The sequence below is a fragment of the Lynx canadensis genome, chromosome A1, assembly GCF_007474595.2.
Source record: "Lynx canadensis isolate LIC74 chromosome A1, mLynCan4.pri.v2, whole genome shotgun sequence".
Taxonomy (NCBI): domain Eukaryota; kingdom Metazoa; phylum Chordata; class Mammalia; order Carnivora; family Felidae; genus Lynx; species Lynx canadensis.
The window spans coordinates 172879406-172902494 of NC_044303.2; the positions used below are offsets into that span (position 1 = coordinate 172879406).

Consider the following 23089-nt stretch of genomic DNA (forward strand, 5'->3'; position numbering starts at 1 on the left):
TGTATCCCTGATTTGGATGAAAACAAAGTTATTCTGAGGATGGGGAGGTGTGAGCAAAAGATCCATAACACATCCCTTATAAGCTACTGAAATAGCATATATTCCCTGTCAACTTACTTCTATGTTCACTAATTCAACAATGTTGCTGACAACACGAGGTCTACGTTTCTACTCTAAATGACAGAAATTATAGATCATACACATCTGGAAAAGTCATTAAGAAGAGCATCTGCTTGCTGTATTAAAACAGAAGAATGTGGTTTTAAGAAAAAAAATAAATTATGATCTGTGTTTCATGGAATAAGACAGTCGGTGCTGGAGTCACAAGGAAATAATTCTCTTGAGTTTGTGAGCACCTGGACGGCTATGTTGTTGGAAATGTCCCCTCTCCTAAGGCACCAGGTCTGGGACAGGTAGATAGATGCACTTAGACAGGGGCACCTGGGTGGCTCAGTCAGTTAAGTGTCCGACTTTGGCTCAGGTCATGATCTCACAGTTTGTGTGTTCAAGCCCTGTGTCAGGCTCTGTGCTGACAGTTGGAACCTGGAGCCTGCTTCAGATTCTGTGTCTCCCTCTCCACCTCTCCCCTGCTCATGCTCGCTCTGTCTCCCTCTCTCTCAAAAATAAATACGCATTAAAAAAAAATAAAAAAAAAAAAAAAAGATGCACTTAGACAGATGGCTGGGTCCTGCCAGTGGGAAGGGAGATGGGGACATTAGATTGCTTTCAGGCACCAAGAAAACATCAGTCTTTCTCCTTTGGTGCTTGAGATTCGATCCACCCTTATGTGGTTCTTGTCACTTAATTTGCAAGTAGACACTGTTTTTTAATGTCATGATATTCAACCTGGTACAGTGGAAAGAATAATGCGCTTGATGCCAAAGTCCTGGGTCCCAGTCCTGATTTCCCTCTATCAGCCCTGAGACCTTATCTAGGCAAGTCACTTAGAGATCTCTGAGCCAAGGCTTTCTCACCTGTGTGAGTGGGTAAGTTACCCGTCCTGTCTTTTATGATTTGGCTACCACATGAGAATCTCTAACAAAGTACTTTCTAGATGGAGAACTGATATATAAAGGGAAGGCATTCATGGGCTTCTGTTGTAAGAAATGAGAAGATCACTAGAAAAGGCTTCATTCTGATCCTCTACCCGCCTCCGAAAAATTCAATGGCTTCAGCAAATTATGCTTAGCAAGGTCTTCACTACTTTACTCCCCTTGTTTTTCATGTACCCAGTTCAGTTCTTGATTCACAGACACTGAACTTGAACTCAGGTTCATGATTGGGCGTCTGCTAAGTACCTGCTGTGAATATGGTATCACTCTGGGAAGCAAAGAGATGGGAAAAGAGGAGGCTATTGCCCAAGAAGAGCTTGTAAAGGGCAGAAGCCCAAGGGGAGGAGGGGAGAGAATGGAGCCTAGAAACAGGACGCAGTGTGAGTCGTGGGTGCTTAGGAACTACTTGCAGCAAATGGGCCTTAAGCTACCCCCAAATACTCTTGGAAATCAAGAACTATGAAGAAATGGAAATGGAACAAAATGGGAGAGAGGGAACCAGACAGAAAGGTAGGTTCAGGTTCCATCTTCAGGTGACACTTTCTCAAGCAACTCTCCCCTTCTCTCTGGGCTGTGGTTCCCATGCTGGCCACAGAGAAGGCCCTTTCCAGCCCTTCTGTGTTGAGTCACTGACCCCCAGATGGGGCAGGCTGCAAGCAGGGGGACAATTCCGCCCTCACCCAAACCTCACCATCTCTGAGAGCTGGGTCACCGCACGTCAAGCCTAGTGAGCAGACCACACATGGACACACGGCCATTTTGTGGCAGAAGGGCTGCAAATTACCTGGTGTGGCTGTTGGAGGACAGGCTCTCCCAGGGCTGAGCGCTGCAGCCGGCCACGGCAAAAGCGCCCCCGCAGCTGCCGTCCAGCTTCATGAGCAGGGCCTTGGCAGCATTCTCAGCTGTCTTCCGGCAGTCGTGAGCGCGCTGGAGCATCTGAGTGATGTTGTCATCCCCTGACTGGTCTCCTATGTCACAAAGAAGCCAAAGGATTAGTCAACCAGGTCTACACGAGCCAAGTCTGGGAGTGAGCTTGGATCATCAGTTCTCAGTTCCTCAGGGCAGAGGTGGCCTGCTGGAGAGAAACTAGCAGTGGATGGCCAATGAAGAGATCCACATGCTGGGCCGGGCTCCATCACTTAGAAACTGTACTTAGCATGGCATGTCTCTGCTCTGGGCTCTACTGTCCTCACTGATGAAGAGTTGGTCAGTGTGATATCTGAGGTCTGTCTCGAGCTCTAACATGCTATGATTTTCTAATTATCCAGGCTCCTGACTTCTCCCACTCAGTTTCAATCTACCACTAGGCCACTCTTTCCTGTGTCAGCACTTCCTTGTGAATGAGGCCCAACTGTCTCCTCCACACATCCAGAACTTTGCTCAGAGCTTCGTGTAGGCTAGAGAAACAAACCTAATAGTTAAAATGAGAACTTCAGCTTGGCAGTGTATTTTCTGCACCAGTGTTATCCCTTTTTCTCTCAGCTTGGGCACTGTCAGTGACGAGCCCAGATGCCTCCATGAGCCAGGGAGCTGCGCTGGAGCAAGACCTCAAGAGTGGTGGGCACCAACGCAGAGCTAGACAGCAAATTCCCTGCCTAAAATGGACACATTCTTGTTGTGTTTTAGAAACCATACTGGCCACACAGGTTACCAGTTTGCAGTCTGCAGCCTAGATCCCTAGTCTTCCAAATATTTTCCAATAAAATTATATACCAAAGCCTAAGATACAAAAATGGTAAAAATGGTAAACAAAACAAAACAAAACAGTTGAAGTGGGCGAGGGTGGAGGTCATACATTCAGTTTCCCCCACTCCAAGCCCACTGCTGAGGCCCAAAGACACTCTTTCAGCTTCCCAGGGTATAGTTTGAAAACCATTGGCCTAAATCATCTAGAATGAATGTAACGAATGCCTGTGTAGTCAACACAAACCAGAAAAGGGGCGCCTGGGTGGCTCAGTCGGTTAAGCATCCAACTCTTGATTTCGGCTCAGGTCATGATCTCACAGTTCGTGGGATCGAGCCCCATGTTGGAATCTGTGCTGAGCCTGGAGCCAGCCTGCTTGAGATTCTCTCTCTCCCTCTCCCCCTCCCCTTCATGCATATGCACATGGTCTCTCTCTCTCTCTCTCTCTAAAATAAATAAACTTAAAAAAAAAAAAAAAGAAACAGAAAAGAACCAGTGACTGGTACTGTGGGTAAATGTCAGTACGTGCTCTGCTGTGCAACTATAGGGCCCACTAGAGCAAAACGCAGGTCAACGGCTACCGTCAGCAGAATGTAAGGGAGGTTTAATAGGGAACTGCTCATGATAAGCCAACTCACAGCTTTATGGAGAGTGGGGAAGAAGTGTGGGTGTATACGTCCTGCAGGGCTAAGCTTACCAGGCCAGCTTCCCTCTGGCCATTTCTCGGACAACATTCATAACTTACTTCCTTCCACAAACGAGATATGTTCCATACATCTCACCAATTGACTATTCTTTGAATTCTGTTCTGAAGTAGGCATAATATTACTGACTGGCTCATTTTATAAATATATCATGAGCTACCCAGGATTATGTTAATACAAAGCATTTCATTATTGATTTTAAGTATTTTAAATGCAGATTTGTATAAGCCCTTCCAGCTCTTACCCAGTAACTGTGCCAAGTAGATACAAGCCTAATAAAAGGTACCTTTCCAGGAAAGGATGGTTTAAGACAACCTCTGATGATACAAACTGGAACTAAGAGGATTGATTTTTTTCCCGTTAATTGATCATTTTCCTTAATACATATATTTAAAAAAAAAATTGACAGCAGGCCAAGATCATTTTAGGATCAGTTTAATATGAGGTATAAAGTTTTATGGTCTAGTGAAAAGATCCTGAAAAATGAGGTTTCTAATGGAAATGTTGGCAGAGTTTCTACTTCTGGGCTGGGATGTTAATACTACAAAAAATATATAAAAATAAAAATAAAAAGCAGAAAGAGGAAAGGAGGGTGGCCACCCATACAAATGCTCCCTTGCCTGGTAACTTGGATATAGAGCAGGAAATTAATGCCCAGGATACTTCCTTTCCTTCAGATTTGCTTCAGATTCCTGGACAGGTCAAAACTGAAGGGGAAAAAACTTGTGAGTATTCAGTGCGAATGGTAGACTCCAGGCGAGGGGGAGGAGCTGGTGAGAATGTCAGGGTCGGGGTGGGGATGCACTTGGGAGGTGCCATGGAGTCGACCTTCTTTGCCAGGTGTATCCTGGAAGGAAGGCCCTCCTGGAGGCTCCCAGCCCTTGCCCAGAAGCGGGTCCTTGACCAATGGCCTGGTTCCTATGGCTGAGGACTCCCGGCTCACCCACACCACCCAGTTTGGCTCTGCCATTAGACAGTGTTCTGGTTACCTGCTGTTGCTTCTCCCAAGAAGCTGCTGCTATAAAGTGCAGGCTGAGGTAACGTCCAAGCCTCAGTGCTGAAATACGGCAATGTTCTCCCTTGATCTCTCTTTCCTTTCAAGCACTATTTCTACTGTGCCTTCCTCACATTAATCCAAGGCCCAGAGCCATGATCACGGGCCAAGTTTTAGCAAATGTTGCTAACCAGAATGCCACATTTGTGCCTTTTTCAATTATATATCCCTTCCAGTCACTCAAAAGTGACGGGTACTCGTGGGGGGTACTGCAGATCTAGAGGGACAGATTGGGCCAATAAGACACATGACATGACCCCAGGGTGGGGGAGGTGAGTGGGTCAGCAGACACCTCCGCTCCCCCACAGGGCTGGACTCCAGGGATAGCCTCTGAAGCAGACGGCAGGGTGTGAAACCATTTCCTCTCTGTTCACAAGGCACCTGGAGACGAGGTAGGGGGGACCCATGCCTCAAAACTACCCAAAAGAACAAACCTGGGGGAAAAGCACAGCCAACAGAGCAGTGAGTCGCAGCAAAGGCCACGAGGGCAGCAAAGGGACCCTTAACAATCAGCATCACAGAGAGACTGCGGGAAAGTTGGTCCCTTTCATCACAAACTGTGGGCCTCCTGCTCCATCTGGTCCTCCTGTTGGCCCGGGAGGGTATGTTTCCTAAGAGGGCCTGTTTGTTTTAACTTGTCTGTAATTCTGTTTCCACTCCAGTTCTTGCTGCATTCAACATAAACAATTTACTCACTCAGTCATGAGGAAAAAACGAAAAACACACTTGACAAGCGAATTTCACGTTGTTGGGAGGTGTTCCAATGCCAACAGCAAAATGAGGGCACCGCAGAGCAGAAGAGGCGGGGGACAAGAAGGAAGAGGGAGGGAGACACACTTACCAGGAGAGGACCCCACGCCGGCTGCCCGGAACTGCCCCAGGATAAGGCTCTGCTCACTCTCAGCCAGTGCCAGGAGGAGTTCATAGGCTTCTATGCACTGCTCACTGAAACAGAAGCACATAGTGTCCTCAACTCTGGCAGAGGACAGCGAGCCTCTTCAGTGCAGCACTGTCCCCCTGGGCAAAGTGGCTCCGGACCTGCATCTCAGCACTGCTGTCCACGTAAGCAAGAAAATATCCACAAATATTCCTGCACAAAGCCAAGGGCGTGCTTTGCTATGTTGCCCCTCCTTCCCTTTTTACTTCACTTAAACTTTTACTTTAAATTTTTTTTTTCAACGTTTTTATTTATTTTTGGGACAGAGAGAGACAGAGCATGAACGGGGGAGGGGCAGAGAGAGAGGGAGACACAGAATCGGAAACAAGCTCCAGGCTCCGAGCCATCCACCCAGAGCCTGACGCGGGGCTCGAACTCACGGACCGCAAGATCGTGACCTGGCTGAAGTCGGACGCTTAACCGACTGCGCCACCCAGGCGCCCCTAAACTTTTACTTTAAACTAGCATCTAGAAAAATACAAGAGTAGCAATAAAAGTGAGAGAGTTAAGTTCATTGCCTCTTTGATGATCAGCAAAAAAGGAAATGTAATATGCCTGTGGTAGCCAGCCTCAAAGATGGCCCCCGCTGATGGCATACGCTGGTATCCACACCCTTGTGTTATCCCCTTCTGCACTGTACCAGAGTTGGTCTATGTGACTAAGAGGATATGGGATGTCACTTCCAAGATCACGTTATTAAAAAGCATGGTGACTTCCATCTGTTCTCTCCCTTCACTTTCTCTCTTGGCTCACCCTCTCTAGAGAACGCCAGGTGCCATGCCTTGAAGACTCTCGAGCAGCCCCATGGAGAGACCCATGTGGTGAGGAACTAAGGCTTCCAGCCAACAGTGAGTGAAGGACGGAGGACTCCACCCAACAGCTGTGTGAATGAGCCTTCTTAGAAGCAGATCCGCCAGCTCCAGTTAAGGTTTCAGATGACAAGGCCCTGGCTAGCAGCTTGAGCAGAACCTCCTAAGAGCCCCTGAGCTGGAACACTACCTAGCTACACCATTCCCAGCTTCCTGACCCTAGAAACTGCCACAAGAAACAGTGACAAAGGAAGGGAGGGAGGAAGGAAGCCCCAGAAAGAAGACTATTTGACCTAAACCTTCAGGAGCCACTAGCCACATGTGGCTAATTAAAAAGAATTTAAGTAAAATGAAAAATTCAGTTCTTCTGTTGCAATCGCCATATATCGTATGTTGAAGAGCCACATGTGGCTAGCAGTTACCATATTGGACAGCACAGAGAACAGGTCCATCATCACAGAAAGTTCTATTAGATGCTTGTAAAACTATCCCTTGAATCACACAAAATCTCTGACAAGTTTGGATTTCTAAGAGGAAGATATTAGTCTCTCTTCTTTTGCTGATCATCAGTGAACACACCAGGTATAGGTTCTAAGAGCGACCCTTTCCACACTGCCACCCGTGACCCACGTGGACCTGCACAGGAGGTGGAGCGTGTGCTTCTGAGTAGTCCTGACAAGTAGTCCTGAGTAATGCCTGAGTAGTCCTGGATAAGATGCCTGCAGTGCAGAAATCTCCCTGCTAAGCAAATAACTGATTAGCTTCTCTAAGCTAAGCAGGAGAAATGTTGCTTTATTCAACATTTAGTCATCAGACCATCTGTTTTTCGATTTTCTCTGCTCTCATCTTCCTTCCCTAAGAGATCAGGAGCCATCACTAGCTCCGGGTGCCAGTAGCCCCTCCTTTCAAGGGCAGTCCATCTTTCAGGTTAGAGACATGGTGACACTGCTTTATCCACACAGATCAAAGGCAGACCTGTGTCACAGAACAGCCTCTTTCAAAAGTTATCGTAGGTGGACTGTCTGTTTGCTTTGGTGTGTCTGTAAACTAGCATGATCGTGTTTTAGCTGTGGTCTCCTATGATTTGGTTTGATTTTGTTTTTTGAAGAAACAAAGCTTCTTGAAACATGCTGATCTTTTCAGAGGATGCTAAGAGTAGGGTAGTCACTACTCTGGGATCTTGGCAAATATGCCTAAGTGGTGCCACTAATAAAATAACCTCTGAAAACACTAATGGATAGCTTTGTAGTTAGTAAACAAATAGTAATTTAAAAATAAATTCTGGGGCACCTGGGAGCTCAGTTGGTTAAGTGTCCAACTCTTGGTTTCGGCTCAGGTCATGATCTCACAGTTTGTGAGTTTGAGTCCCACATTGGGCTTTGCACTGACAGTGTGGAGCCTGCTTGGGATATTCTCTCTCTCTCTCTCTCTCTCTCTCTCTCTCTCTCTCTCTCTCTCCACCCAAAATAATTAATCTTAAAAAAACAATCTTCTTAAAAATAGTTAATTCCAAAGCTGATGAGGCTGAAAAAAGTGGTACATTCATATACCCCTTGCTCGTTGATGAATGAATTATATTCACTTAAAATGACTTGTTTGTCTGGGGAAAAAACTGGGAGCATGCCTGAAGAACTATGAAAATATTCATATACTTTGACCTATAATTCCTGCTAGGGGGATTTTATCCCAAGGAAAATATTCAAAAGAAGGAAGATATTATCTGTATTAAATTATTTCCCATAAATTATTTTCAATATCCAAAGCCTACAAAAATCTAAACGTATTTTAGAGAAATGAGTAAATAAAATATGTAAGCTTGATGTAGGGATACAGTCATTCAAAATGCATGCAGACTATTGACCAGCATTACAGAACTACCATAGATCGAAGAAACAGAATATCCTAGGTTTTAACAATGTAAAATACACACAAACGTGAATAAAGACTGGAAAGAGCAACAAATGAATATATAAATGCAAAAATAAATATTTTCAGTGATATTGCTTGGACGGAATAATATTTACGTTGAACATGCTAACAGAATGGTTTTCTAACACCATACTCATTTCTCTTATTTTCTTAATTGCCACAAGAGTGCTAATGGATTTTCCATACATATCACATTAGTATTTGCTGGCCCAACCCCCTGTATATGTTTTCTAAAAGCCTGTTTTCTACTTTTATGCGGGTTACTGTAAATGCATTTCTCAGTTGAAATGCCCCCCACCACCCTTGTGCAGCCTCACTTCCCCACCTGTACTGCAGGGCCAGCCTCAGCGCCGTGGCGTTGGATTCATACTTCCCCACCAGCATACTCATGCGCTCAGCGTTGCTCTTGCATTCTTCCAGGGTTATGGTCAGGAGGTCATTTTGGGATTTGAGGTGTTCAATGCGGCTACAAAGGAAGAAAAATCTCTTTCACCATTTCACGCTGGGATTATAATTCATTTGCCAGTATTTGAGTCATCTCCTGTAGACCCAGGCCAGACACGTGCATTAGGATGTGAGCTTGTCAGAGGTTTTAGCAAATGGAACTGACATGAAGTATTTAAAGAAAGCAACTCTGAGCACAAGAATCACTTAATTCTGTGTGAATTAGAAATACATGGAAGTCCCCTGATTATTTCCTACTCAGCCATCAACACACCACGTGCCATGTATGGTGTGAGGCTCTGAGCATACACCAAGGAAAGAAGCCAACCGTGTGACCTCAGGCGCTTCAATAAACCACCCTCCACAGGGACAAACAAAATATCAGTGCCATAATAATAGCTACTATTTATTAAACCCCTGCTCAGTGACCCTCTAATGGCCCTCTGACTTAAGTACTATTATCCCCATTCTCAGAGGAGGAAGTAGAGTCACAGAGGGGTTAAGGACATTGCCCTGGGATTTGAGTCAAGAAGTCTGACCTCAGATCCTGTACTGTTCACCACTCAGGGCAGAAGCAAAAGATGAATCAGGGAGTGAGTACGAAACTCTCCCTAAGGGTCTCTGAATGGGCAGTGGACCAGGAACCGTGGATTATGTCCAAAGCTCCTTCCACTTTGGACACTCCTGCAACTGTTAACTACCTGTAGGGCAAGCAGCAGGAACTTTACGCTTTGTAGGAACCAGAACTATAAATTCAGAACAAATGAGTTAATGGCAACGTCAGAAAAACATAAGCATTCAGCTTCTCTGTTTTCTGTCCTAGGACAGAGGCTCTGGATGCAATGATTCATTTCCCATCGACACACCCATTTATAGTACTCTGACCACCAAGGCTTCAAGACACAGGGTTTCACACATACAAAATGCAAGTGACTCAATGCTCTGGTTTCTCTTCAGATCGCATAAGTCTTTCGCCTTTTACAAAATGCAAGTGACTCTTGAAAAAGTAACAGGCTTGGAAGCCATTTGCTTTGTGGATCAATCTTAGGACCACGTATCTTAAGAGAAGAATGTGGACACACTCACCAACACTGGAGATGGCTGGTGAGTGTATAATTAAGACCACTGTGAGACTTTGGCAACTCCAAGGTCAAGTCAGTGTAAGGTGCTACAAGAACATACTTTTCTGTTCTTGTTGAGATTAAGACTTCTTGAGACAGTCCCCACTTTCCTTCACACTCCACCTTGCTCCAATGTACATTTGGACCCCACCAATTAGACGAAACTCTTTTAGCCAGCTCACAGACCTACATGCGACCAATCACATCTCAGGGCCCTTCTCAGGCAACCCCGCTTAATAGGCTACTCCTTCCTTCTGAAAATGTTGTCTCTCACTTAGGTCATGACAGGTCTCTACTGGTTTTCTTCCTGCCTTAAAGGATGTTTCTTCCGTCTTCTTTGCTGGCTCCTTATTCTCTATGAAATCTGTGAGGGTTGGCATTCCCTCAGGACTCAGTCCAGGGTGCCCTTCTGCATCAGTTCCCATCCCTACCCCAGGGTAATTTTATCCAGTTCATGACTTTAACAGGCATTTATGTTCCTATGGCTCCCAAATTTCTCTAGCCCGGACCTCTCTTCTGAGTGCCAGTCTCACATCTCCAGCTGTTTCCTGATACTTCCATGTGGGTGCCACACCAGCACCTCAAATTTAATATTACCAAATGAGACGTATTTCCCCCAAACCTTGCCCTCCCTCATCTTCTCCATTCAGTAAATGCCACCACCATCTTCTCAACGATACAGGTGAGACACATGAGAATCTTCTTTGAGACCATCCCTTCCTCTTACATCCAGATCTACTACAACTACAGTTTCCATTGATTCTATACCACCAAACACACTGACCCCCATTGCTTCGCATCATCTCCACTTTGGCCACACTGGGCCACTGCAATCATTGCTCTGCTTCCACTCTTGCCCCCACCCCCTTCCATTCTTCACACCTGAGTCATCTTTCAAAATCTAAATCAGGTCTGTTCTTCTATTACTTAAAACTCTTTAATGACTTCCATTGATACTTAGAATAAAGAGCAGACTTGGTCCATGGCCTCAAAATCCACATCCCACCAAGCCCTGCCGACTCTGCCACCTTATTACATGTGACTCCTTCTTTCATCCACCCCATTTCAGTTCCATTGGCCTTCGAACAGCTCCTACTTCATGTCAACCTTCTTTTTGGCCATAAGATTGTTAAGTTGGTTTGTAAGACTCTTAGTTTGTCATATGGCTGCTTCCCTTTTCCCTTAAACTCTCAACTTACAGCCCCATCTTCAGAGATGCCTTCCCTGGCTACCTATCTAAAATCAACCCCCTCCCCTCTTACTCTATCACAGTGCCCTATTTACTGGGAGTTTTCTTATGATCTCATTTGTTTGCTTCTTATATAGCTTCCCTAACAGAATACAAACTCCATGAGAGTGGACACCTTATCTCTTTTACTTTCCTCTGCATGACAAATAGCTTAGCATGGAGGAGGTGCTTAGAACAGATTTGTTAAGTAAGGACATACTTCTGAGGAAGTATGACCTCCCAACCCACACACTATCACAAAGCTACAGCTCTCATTTTTGGACGTGTAAGAGGGCCTCCAACTGTGACATAGGTAGTTTAACATGAGGATACACTGATAGATCATTTCTAAGATTATTCCCGTATTCTCGCTATAGCTACGGTCATAGACAGGACACTGGAGGGGAAGTCCAAGGGCAGGGGGAGAATTCCAGCTAGGCTATTTAACAGCTCTGGACTCAAGGCAAGTCACTCAACACCGAAGCCTTTGTTTTCTTATTTGCAAAATGAGACTATTCTTCCCTCCCAAGTTGAAGATTAAGTGGTTGTTTGTGAGAACCCTTTGTAAACTGTTAAACACTGTAATAACGTGAGCTACAAGCACCAAATATTTCCCCTTCCTTTGGTGTCTCCTAGGTAAACAGAACTGAGGAGAAAGGAACCTCCCCCAAGTTCAACCACAAAGCAGGCTTGTTAAATCCCAGAATCTGTGGAGAGGAGATCCTCACTCAACAGAGGGTCCCTGAAGGCATCTGACTTCATTAAACTGCAAAGGGCATATCTGATTCAGTTCTTAAGCACTCCCTGGCAGTGGTACTGAGATGGCGGCTTCTTTACTGCTACAAGGTAATCATCGGGATCGTCACTCTTAAGTATTTTGGATTTAATAAGGAAACCATTTAATTTCCAGATTTGAAATAACCTAGATTGCCATATTTCCCTAGTCCTCAAGCACTGTATTAAACAGCTTCAAATCAGGGAATGCTAATATGATAATTCAATTTATTTAGGTTTGCCAGACACAAGGGGAATGGCATTAAGCAACGGTGGATGGGGACTGGCATCCACATTTCTTCCTGGTCAGTTCATAAGCCTTTCAAATTCTCCCACTGAAGACTGGTAGGTCAAAGCAGCCATGCCATACTTGGATATGATTTAGCAGTGCACTCTGTCCCTGTGGGACTCATTCTGAGCCAGGGTGGTTTACCACGGTTTGGCCCTGGTCCTTCTCCTTTGCTTTTTCAGCAACTCTCATTGCTAGGATGACCTACCAGCCAATCTTTGCCGAGAGGCTTGAGTGCAAACTTTAACTACCTCTGTTGTGAGATTTGAGAAGAATCCATAAAACTGGCAAAAATTTCTAAGTAGGACAGTTTGACCTACTTAGAAAATTATTCTCAGTAGGCCTAAGTAGGATAGAATGTAAGGACTGAGGGTTGTGTACCCTGCAAAAAGCATAAATAAAATTAGGCAGCCTTCCAAGAGAAGCAGGGAGGGTTAAACCAGCATGCCTGGTCAATCCCAGAATGCCTCCATCAGACCGCCTTTGCTACTTCCTGGTTGCTCCAGGCGCCCCTAGGATGCTGACTCAACATTCCAGAGTTTCTCTCTGTGGTTCCTGGCAGCACCGGCCTACATGCTAAGTAGCCATCTTGTAATTCTGACCCACTCGTCATTCTATACAACTGCTCCCAGGACTTGCTACATAATTTGCAAGGGCCGGTGCTCAATAAAAAGGTGGGGCCCTGGTTCATCAATTATTAAGACTTTAAAATGGTAACACTAGAGCAGTAAAGCCAAGAGTGGGGTCTTCCCAAACATGAGGTTTGCACATTTGAAAACACAGGTCACACAACGCCCTTGAAGCCAGCCCCAGCTGCTGTAAGCACTCCTGCAATGCACAAGAAGGTGGAACTCCCCACCCACGAGCCTGAGAGCATCGCTCTGTGTCACAACTCATAAGCCAACTTGAATTGATTTTTGAAAGGGAAAGGAGGGCCGTTCCACATCCCCCGCCCCTGCCCCAAAGCAACCACTCCAATATATAGGATGTCTCCTTACCTATTCAACCGCTCTGTTTCCACCTCAAACTCTCTAATTTTGCTTTCTGAGATGGCAGATCCATGTGAGTAGAGTGTTTGGAAGATCTCCTGGATGTTGGAGCAGTCCTGAAGAGAGTGGGCCAGGTGTTCCGCCACACTGCTGGATACCTGTATAGGTGAGCACAAATCCTCCTCTAGACACGTTGCTTGGGGGACCAGTCCTCAGGCATGCTTTGCATGCAAGAGAATTTAAAGCTGATATCCCTTGACAACCAGGCACCAGGAGATGGTCACCCCGATCTTTCTTGGTTTGTATGATACGATTCTGTGATAATAAGCTAACTACTGTGAAAACAGTACATAAACAGAATCAAAATACAGCTGTATCCTCCAGGCATATACTGCTGGGTGGCAGGCCTGGGGCAGCATGCTGCTTTACAGTTCCTAAATCTGGGGATATTGAACAGAGTGTGGACTCCTTTCCCCTTCCTGAGCTCCCTGTCCCTCCAGGTCCTCGTCTCTGGTTGCTGCAGCCCAACAGAGCAGCTGGTTCCTTTATTTTCACAGTTTGGCTTCTGCACCAAATCTGGATGAATGCAATTGTTCTCAGCGCAAAATTCTAAGTTTAGGGCCTTAAAAAAAAATACTATTCAGGCTTTCCCCCACCGCTGGGGATCAGATAGTTGGCTCTCTCAGCCTTACCCCCAATCTTAAAAAAAAAATCCTTAGGGAACTCCAACTACTCCCTTTTCACCATCCATCAGCTGTTATGGGCCCAAGGGGTTTGTAGGCTCTCCAGATGAAAACCCTGATAACTAAGCGGGAAGGTTCCAGTCTTTCCTGGCATCAGGCTACACTTCAAAGGCAGCACTCATCTTCACTGGACAGCACGTTCCCTTTTAAGAGGCATGTGCAAAAGGTAAAATTCTTTTAGAGCTTCCTGACCTACTCGGTCTCTGGGGTAGCAGGGTGATATACAGCAGGTACTTCAAGACTTTCATCTACATCACCAGTAATGAGACCTAAATCATTTCTTTCTGAAAGGTTTCAAGTAGAGAAAAAGAAAAATTCCCTTAAAGCCGAATGAGTAATTCCCTGATGAAGAAACCACTCTACATTTTAATCTGATCCTCTGGAAGGAAATGGGGTAGGATTTATTATTATAATTAACTGGTTTATGGGAGGTGAACTTGGGAAGTTCTGTCATCTACGAGCTGCGGCCTGTGCAGCTCTACTGGGCACTTTCTTGCCTTGCTTCTTGTGAACACTCACCCCTATACTACTGATTTCTGATCCCAGGACTGGTCGATCAGATGATGAAGACTCGGACCTGGTCTTCGATAGCTTCACCCTCTCAGCAATCTTGAAAAACAAAAAATTATCGAAAAATGACATATCACTCTCTAGATACACTGTTGAGACTGTGTTTTACAGGGCTCTTGTTTAGCCATGGCAACTAAACGGATCAATGAATTTCTTAAAAATTACTCATCCAATTTTTCTACCATCTGCTTAACCCAGGGTTTTCCAACCCTAGCACTAGCGACATTTGGGGTTGGATATTCTTTGCTGTAGAATTCTGTGCGCCATAGGACGCTTAGCAGCATCACTGGCCTCTAGCCACAAGATGCCACTAGTACTCTAGCTGTGACCACCAGAAAGGTCTCCAGACATTGCCAAATACCCATTGAAGGGACAAAATCACTGCTGGTTGAGAAACACTGGTTTGACCCAACTTATTCAACTTGATGATTGAGAACTAACCTTCTTGTGGAGACTGGTAGATTACCAGGGAAGAGAATATGTGTCATCTGACCAGTCCCTCTGGGGCAGACTCAACATATAAGCAGGCATGAGGCTGCCTCTCTAACTGACATGGCGTGCCCAGCAGAGCCTATCTGTCTGCAGGCAGGGCTGTTGGTCCTATGAGAAGGGAGATCATTGATTTATTACTCAGGGTCCCCTCCTGGGCTGAATCCCAGTCCTCAAGAGCAACTATCCATCCACCCCTTCTACTGTAGAACCTGACAAAACATCTTACTTTCCACAACAAGTTGACAGCATGACCTGCTCCTGCTAGTTGATTAATGAGAATTGGCATCCAGGTCACAGCTGAGAGAGACTTAAAACTACTAGCGGGTTATCTCTCCCTGCAGCCCCAGCATAGGAGGCCTGTGTGAGATGCTAGGGAAGAGCCCCTCGCAGCCTTGTGCACTAATCACATGCCTGCACAGTGGCCATGCTTGGGAGGGGCTGGTGCTTCCAGATAAAAGAGGTGGTGCTCCCACCCGCTCCTGGAGCTCACCTTGGCGATTGGAATGTCGTTGCTGCTGCTGCTCGTGCTCAACTCCCCGGTGCTGGGGTTAACTGGGCGGTTGGCGGAAGTGAGGCGGCCAGGGCTGGCAGGCCCTGTGGCCTGAACGCTCTGTAGTCGCGTTTGAAGCTCTCGAACCTGAAATAATAATGCCTTTAGACACAGTCTGTAGTTTCCCTGGCCAAAGAGCAAAATAGCCAGATGGGTGGATGGCTGAGTTTTCATTTACATTAAGAGATCAGCTTCACTGAAAAGCTAACTTGGTTAAGTCCACGTACAAGTTTGCCGTATTCTTAACTAGACCTGCCACTGGCTGGCCATCATCTGTTCTTCACAAGTATGATGTAAAAATGGTTTTTAAGGCTCTGGAAGGTTCCAACAGAGCTGCAAGGACCATCTTTAAGGAATGTTTATTCCTTGAACCTCACGGGCCTGAACGCCTGAATGGCACTGCAGATAGAGAACCTGGGATGAAATCGCCACTCTCATGGAACTCAGACATGAGAGAACAAATAATTTCAATGCAAGTGCACATTGATGTTATAGATATCCACCTAAGGTGCTGTAGGAAGCAAAAAAGAGGAAGAATGTGTCTCCATCTGAAGTCGACAGGGAAGGAGGGGGTGGTGCTGGAACAGAGTCTTCGAGGTGACCTGGTTGTAACAGACAAGAGTAGGGGCTGGCTCTCGTGGTGCTATGGGTGAGCTGAAGTGTAGCTGGGAGAAGAGCATGCACAGGAGCACAGGCAGCCGGGTGACACCCTAGGCCTGAAGAGCTGCATGCACTAGCACAGAGGGGAGCCTAAGGGGAAGACACAGATGCACCTGAGCTCTTCCCCAAGAGATGTCAAGGAGGGCTTATCCTGGGAATAGTGGAGTGTGTCAACAGTCTTTCTGTATAAAAGAGAAACACGGGGCCCCTTGAGTTGAATTTAGAACACACATTTACCTGCACAGAATTTAAATGTCCAAACTCCCTTCTCTAGGACTATGGCTCAGCGATTTCCAAAGTGAGAAGTGTTCCAAGTAAGTGAAGGTAATTGTTTGAAATTGGTCTTCCTGATGACCTGGATCACAGCTTTATCATCGGGTACAGTGTCTACCTTGAAGGGCAAACGGACTATGGCACCCGAGGGACCTTCCAAATGGGCACCAGGTCCTGCTGGGAAGAATCATCACTGGCACATCTGAGGCAGTGCTTTTCAAACTTGTCAGTGCACCAGAATGTCAGGGAGGCTTGTTAAAACACAGAGTACAGGGTCCCACCCCCAGGGATTCTGAGTTAGTAGGTAGAATCTGCATATCTACTAGGCTCCCAGGACCTGCAGATGCCCCAGTTGGGGGCTCACACCTTGAGTCTTAAGGGACTCCCAGGGCCACACAGCACCTCAGCCACATCCCTGACACCAAAACCCTTTTCTAAAAGCGACTGGAAAGCTTTTTATATTAAATATCTTGGATGTCTCCATCCTGCTAAATTGGGAACCAAAAGTAATTGAAATTTCAATAATTCATCAACATATTAGAAGCCAAAATTGGAAAATTCCCTCGGAGCAAATTGCATTCAATAGGGTAACAGCTACAAAGCGCCTAATGCTTTGCTGAAGCTTCCAGTAACTGTGGGTTGATGGAAATGTGGGTCGTCCTCATAGTACACCAGACACAGAGCTGACCTCAAAATAGTTTAAAGACTAGAAAAACATATGCTTGTTAAAGCCAAATGGTATTGCTGGGGAAAGATGACAGAGCTCATTCTAGACTGGTCCCCAACAAATCAAGAAGAGGCATAGCGTGGAGGCCTCTTTATGCTGCATGGCAAAGGGAGAGGGCCCACTTTCCCATCAAGCTGGCTTCCTGGCACCTGGGAAAACTCCCTGGTGGAGACCATGGATTTCAATTACTTATTGCTGTTTAAGTCTGATGAGGGCCTTAATAACAAACAATGTTAACACCACTCCAAAATCTAAAGAGTATCTGAATCATTCACAAAGCAATCAATGGTCTGTTCCCAGAATGCCAATTGGCCCACCTCATCTTACTTTTAAAATATATACGTAAGGCGTACGTGGGTAGCTCAGTTGGTTAAGCCTCTGACTCTTGATTTCGGCTTAGGTCATGATCCCACGTTTGTTGGAATTGAGCCCCACATCGGGCTCTGCGCTGAGCGTGGAGCCTGCTTGGTCTCTCTCCTCTCTCTGCTCCTTCCTCTCTCACCCTCTCGCTTTAAATAAATAAGCCACACACACACACACACACACACACACACACACACACACACACACACACATATATACACACAAACATATAAATTTATTTGTAAATATATATTAATTTCCTTGGGCAAATTTATAAGAACTTCATTAAAACTACCTAGGTTATTGGGGCACCTGGGTGGCTCAGTCAGTTAAGCGTCCAACTTCAGCTCAGGTCACGATATCATGGTTTGTGAGTTCGAGCCCTGAGTTGGGCTCTGCTGCCACACCTTGGATCCTCTGGTCTCCCTGCTTCTCTGCCCCTCCCCTCTGTGCATGCGTGTATGTGCATGTCCTCTTTCTTTCAAAAATAAACATTAAAAAAACCTGCCCATGTTATTAAAAAAAAGTTTCTTCCTCTAATCACTAAAGTGAAACATGTCCACTGTGGAAAATTTAGATGGCACTGAAAAATAACAGAAAATGTTCTTTTTTTACTGCGTTTCCATGGCTTGTTTGCGCACAGGCATGCATGCTTAAAACCATTTCTAAATCTAAATATCCATTTTCCTTGAAAAAGTTTTAGACCTACAGAATGTCTTTGAAAAGCACAGAATGATAAACATGTTTATTTTTGGTCTACGCTTTATCATTTAATGATAATTGTTAGGCAGTGAAAAAAAATCCAGCTGAAGGGAGTAAAGTGAGCTTGTTATGAAGATAGACAGCCAGTTGGATTAAACAGCCTTCTCTCTTTTCTTGATTTGGTGGAGGGGGGTAGGGCTTAATTAATTTAAATGAATAAATGCACAGAAATGAAGGCTACAATCAATTTGCTGATTCAGCACAGATGAGGCTTGGGAGAAGGGAGAGACACAGCTCTGTCCTCATTCCTATTCTCACCCACTATAGGAGATTGTGTCATGTATTCCCCACCCCCACCCCCAAAAAAGACAGGCCAAGTTCTAAACCCCCAGTACCATGGCATCTGGGTGGCTCAGTCAGTTGAGCATCCCACTCTTGGTTTGGGCTCAGGTCAGGATCTTGCAGTTTTGTGAGTTCAAGCCCCACCTCAGGCTCTGCGAAGGTAGCAAGGAGCCTGCTTGGGTTTCTCTCTCTCCTTCTCTCTCTGCCCCTTCCCCACTTGAGCTGTCTCTCTCAAAATAAATAAACAAAAAAAAAAAAAGGTCAAGTAGTTGTTCAACAAGCAAATAAAAAGGAAAAGGCAATGGGGGCAGGGTGGAATGGGGTTGGGTGGTGTGGGGTGGAGAGGACTGTGAAAGGTTCAAATAAGGAACGGACATTAAAATGCCAGAACTCTGCATTTCTCATTTATATTCTCCCACAGAGTAAAGGGTCTTATAAAAATCATTTGATTAGAAAAGAGAATGAGGGGCACCTGGGTGGCTCAGTCAGTAAAGGTCTGACTCTTGATATGGGCTCAGGACGTGATCTCGAGGTCATGAGATAGAAACCTGCATCTGGCTCTGCACTGAGTGTGGATCCAGCTTGGGATTCTCTCTCTCCCTCTCTCTCTGCCTCCCTCCTGCTCGCAAGCATGCACATTCTCGCTCTGTCAGAATAAACAAGCATTTAAAAAAAAATTTTTTTTAATGTTTTTATTTATTTTTGAGACAGAGAGAGACAGAGCATGAGCAGGGGAGGGGCAGAGAGAGAGACACAGAATCTGAAGCAGGCTCCAGGCTCTGAGCTGTCAGCACAGAGCCTGACGCGGGGCTCAAACTCATGGACTGTGAGATCATGACCTGAGCCAAAGTCGGACGCTTAACTGACTGAGCCACTCAGGCGCCCCCAAAACAAACATTTTTTAAAAAAGAAAAGAGAATGAACTAAATGAACAAGAAAAAGGAGGTAAGTCAAGAGATGTACTGACAGTTCAAGAAAAAGATAAGGTTCAAACATCACAATGGAAGCAAAAATGGTAAAATACACCCTAGACTAGCATTACCCAACAACTCCTGGTACCAATGCTGATGTTGTACAGCTGCACTGGCCACATGTGACTTCTGAGAACTTGCAATGTGCCTACTAGACCCAAGGAACTAAATATTTAACTGCATTCTATTTTAATCAATTTGAATTCAAATGTAAATAGATGTAGCCAGTAATGACTGTATTGGTCAGTGCAGTTCTACAACTATTCTAGGAAGTTAAAAACACACACACACACACACACACACAAAACACAAATTGGTGGCTGGTGTGATTTAGTGAATCAGGGTGCCACTCAGCACAATGGCGAAAACATAAGAAGGAGCAGATTTTTCAAAGAGAAATAAAGACGCTAGCTTTGGACATGCTGAATTTGAGAAAACCATGGGGGTATCTAAGTGATTCAGTCAACAATTAGAAATAGAACCCAAGGGAAGGAGAGCAGAATTGGGCATACAGTTTAGGAATGTTACATGAAGATGAGGCTGCCCAGGGAAGAGGCAGAGCAATGGGGGTGGGAGGAGAGCCCATACACAGGCAATTGATCAATGGAGGACTGACGAGAAGGTGCTTTTGCTCTGGGATGGAAAACAGGTGAGGATAGGCAGTAAGAAAGGGGAGTTTGCAGATAGGAGGAGGATGGGAAACAGAAGAGCTCCCATCAGATGGGATGTTTCTCTAAGAGAAAAAAGTTAAAGTCCTCTGCTAGGAGTGAGGGAGGGAATAGCAGGTATCAGAAATGACAAAGGAAGCTGAGGACCAAAAAAAAAAAAAAAAAAAAAAAAAAAAAAACCCTGCAAACTAATACGTCAGCACTGAGAATGCACTGAGCTCTTTCATTCAAGACAGGAGACTGAGTCAATGCATTGTTCTCTTCAAACTCTGGAGACCTCATGGAAATAATAGTGAAGAATAAAAAGAACAGATTAAAACCGTAACAGTGAAAAGCACATGCTTAGGGCATTAGCAGAAAGATTTGGGCACATTCTGTACATGCAAAGTAGAAGGAAGAGTAATGATAGAAGGAACAGAATGGAAACACCGAATTCTATCAAATACACGAGGGAAGGCGGCCTGTCTACTCCCAAGAAGGTTGGCAGGGCTTAGACGCAGCCTTGGCAGGTACTATGAAGGACGAGAATGAAAAGTAGGCTGAAAACAGGAATAAGACTGTCTGTATACAGAACAAATGACAATTTCCAGCATATGACAGCCTCAGCTAAAGTAAACAGGCATTCCTCTTACTAAGAATGCAGAGAAATGCTGCATAAAAGAGCAACAATGAGAAAGAAATTTACTGCCAAGGTTAAAAGAAAGGCAGTGAGAGCTCCAGGTGCCAGAAATGAAGTGGGAAATAAAACTACAGAGGTTAGGGGGAGGTGGTGCCACAGCAGCCCTGGCAATTGAGAACGAGGTATAGCATGTGGGGCCAGGAGGGGCAGAGAGGCACCCCTGTCAGGCTGTCTGAGCAGATCCTCCTCTATAAGCCTGGAACTTTCCTGCTCCGCCGTTCTGTGACCAGTGCACTAGCACAAAGGGAGTTGCTGGAGAAGCCAGAAAGAAGCCCCAGAACTGTGCCCAGGGGTAAACCGTAAGAAGCCAAAATCCCAGACCCAGGACGCATTTAGGTGTTAAATCCAAATCTACAGTATCTGTGTATGGCAGGGCCCCAATCTTATAAATTAAGAGTGAACACTGGTCTGGATTTTGCCAGCCAGGCACTGCCTCAGAGACCTTATTTGTAAATCACCCATTATCTCTGGGGGACATAAAGCTCCTGTGACCAGAAGCTGCTGGACATGGAAGGATGACTGCAGAGAAGGGACAATGACACAAGAGAGGCAGCAATCTAAGCAGAGATGAAGCCACCCAAGAAGAAATGAAAATAAAGCAAATGGCAAACTATGTCACAATCAGTCTACTGAGGGCCCTTCGAGAGAGGAAAGGAATAATTTCTATAAAAAACAGAAATTAGGACACAGGGGCACCTGGGTGGCTCAGTCAGTTGAGCACGTGACTTTGGGTCAGGTCATGATCTCAGGTTCATGAGTTCAAGCCCTGCATTGGGCTCTCTGCTGTCAGCATGGAGCCCACTTCAGATCCTCTGTCCCCCTCTCTCTGACCCTCCCCCACTCAAGCACTCATGCACACATTCATGCTCGCTCACACTCTCTCTCTCTCTCAAAAAAAAGTTTATAAAATTAGGAAACAAAATCAGGAAAATATCAAACAAGAATAGGTGGATAAAAAAAGCCAGGAGAAAATGTAGCCAATAAATAAAATCAATGTACTGGTTAAAGTCTAGACTGGATAAAACTGAAAACAGAATTAGTGACCTGGAACAGAGAAATTAATTCAGAACCCAGCACAGGGAGCTGAAGAGATAAAAAATATGCACTAGTCACTGATACCACAAATAGCCACCGAGCCTCCAACATACTTTTAAAGAAGTTCCAGAGGAAGAGAACATGACATGCAATGTCATGACAGACAAGCAATATTTGAAAAGAAAATAGATGGGTTTTCCAGACATGGAGGCAGACCTAAGTCCAGACACTGAAGAATCACATTAGGTTCTAGCCAGGTGTGGTCATTTGCAGATACATCTGCAAATTCTTTGATATTCCCTCCATCAAGGGGTGGAGTCCAATTCCCCTCCCCTTGCCTGTGCCTGGCCCGAAGGTCTGCTTCTAATGAACACAATGTGGTAGAAGCTAGACCACACAACTTCTGAGGCTCGATTAGAAAAGAATAATCAGTCTTGCCCACTCGCTCTTGGGATGCTGGCCTTACAAGCCACGGGCCACTCCACCATGAGGAAGCCCAGGCCACCTGGAGAGGATCTTTGCAGGTGTTCTGACCAACAGTCAGAGCTTAAGGTCCCAGACAACAGCCAGCCTCGCCCCGCAGACATAGGAGTAAGGGGAGCCTCCAAGATGACTCTGCCCTAGCCACCATCTGACTGCAATCACACGTGAGCCCAAGTGAGAACTGTCAGCCGGAGCCCCCTGGTTCCCCAGAACCATGCAGATAGTAATGAATCATTGTTTTAGGTCTTTAAGTTTGGGGTGGTTTGTTATACAGTTAGAGCTACTTGGAAAGTGAGGATGAAGTCAAAATTGCATATGTAGCAACAATGTAGTGCAAACGTAGGGGGGAAAAGGAATAAAGAGATAATCTTAAGGCTGTCTGGTGGGATGCCTAGCCACTTAGGCGAAAGAAAAAAAAACCTAAGAAACTAGAAACTGTCATCCTAAAATTTAAAACATAGCTAGACTACTGTGGTAGGCCCAATAATGGCCTCCAAAGATGTCCACATCATAGTCTTAGAAAGCTGTGAATATGTGACTTTACACAGCCCAAGGGAACTTGCAGGAATAACTAAGAATCTCATGATCAGGGAGAATCTTGAGATGGGAAGATTATCCCTGATTATCTGGTGGGCCCAGCAGCCGGAAGCATCCTTGCAAGAGAAGCAGGATGAAGGGGCACGAGGCCTGCTGCTTCTAGAAGCTGGAAAAGGCAAGGAAGCGACTTATCCTCTAGAGCCTGAGAAGGAATGCAGCCCTGACAACATTCAGATCTTAGGGGGTGAGATGCACTTCAGACTTCTGACCCTCAGAACTG

General features: G+C 45.4%; 1 protein-coding gene across 3 annotated transcripts in view; it reads right to left on the bottom strand.

The window, feature by feature from the left end:
• The window catches only part of MCC (MCC regulator of WNT signaling pathway), a 319889-nt gene that overhangs the window by 38672 nt on the left and 258128 nt on the right, over nucleotides 1-23089 (bottom strand). For all 3 annotated transcript variants that reach the window (XM_030326487.1, XM_030326470.1, XM_030326478.1), the window contains 6 exons: nucleotides 15310-15456; nucleotides 14277-14366; nucleotides 13024-13172; nucleotides 8495-8635; nucleotides 5336-5439; nucleotides 1837-2020 (listed from right to left, as the gene is read on the bottom strand). In XM_030326487.1, coding sequence (XP_030182347.1) covers nucleotides 1837-2020; nucleotides 5336-5439; nucleotides 8495-8635; nucleotides 13024-13172; nucleotides 14277-14366; nucleotides 15310-15456 — 815 coding nt within the window. The remainder of the gene's footprint in view (nucleotides 1-1836; nucleotides 2021-5335; nucleotides 5440-8494; nucleotides 8636-13023; nucleotides 13173-14276; nucleotides 14367-15309; nucleotides 15457-23089) is intronic.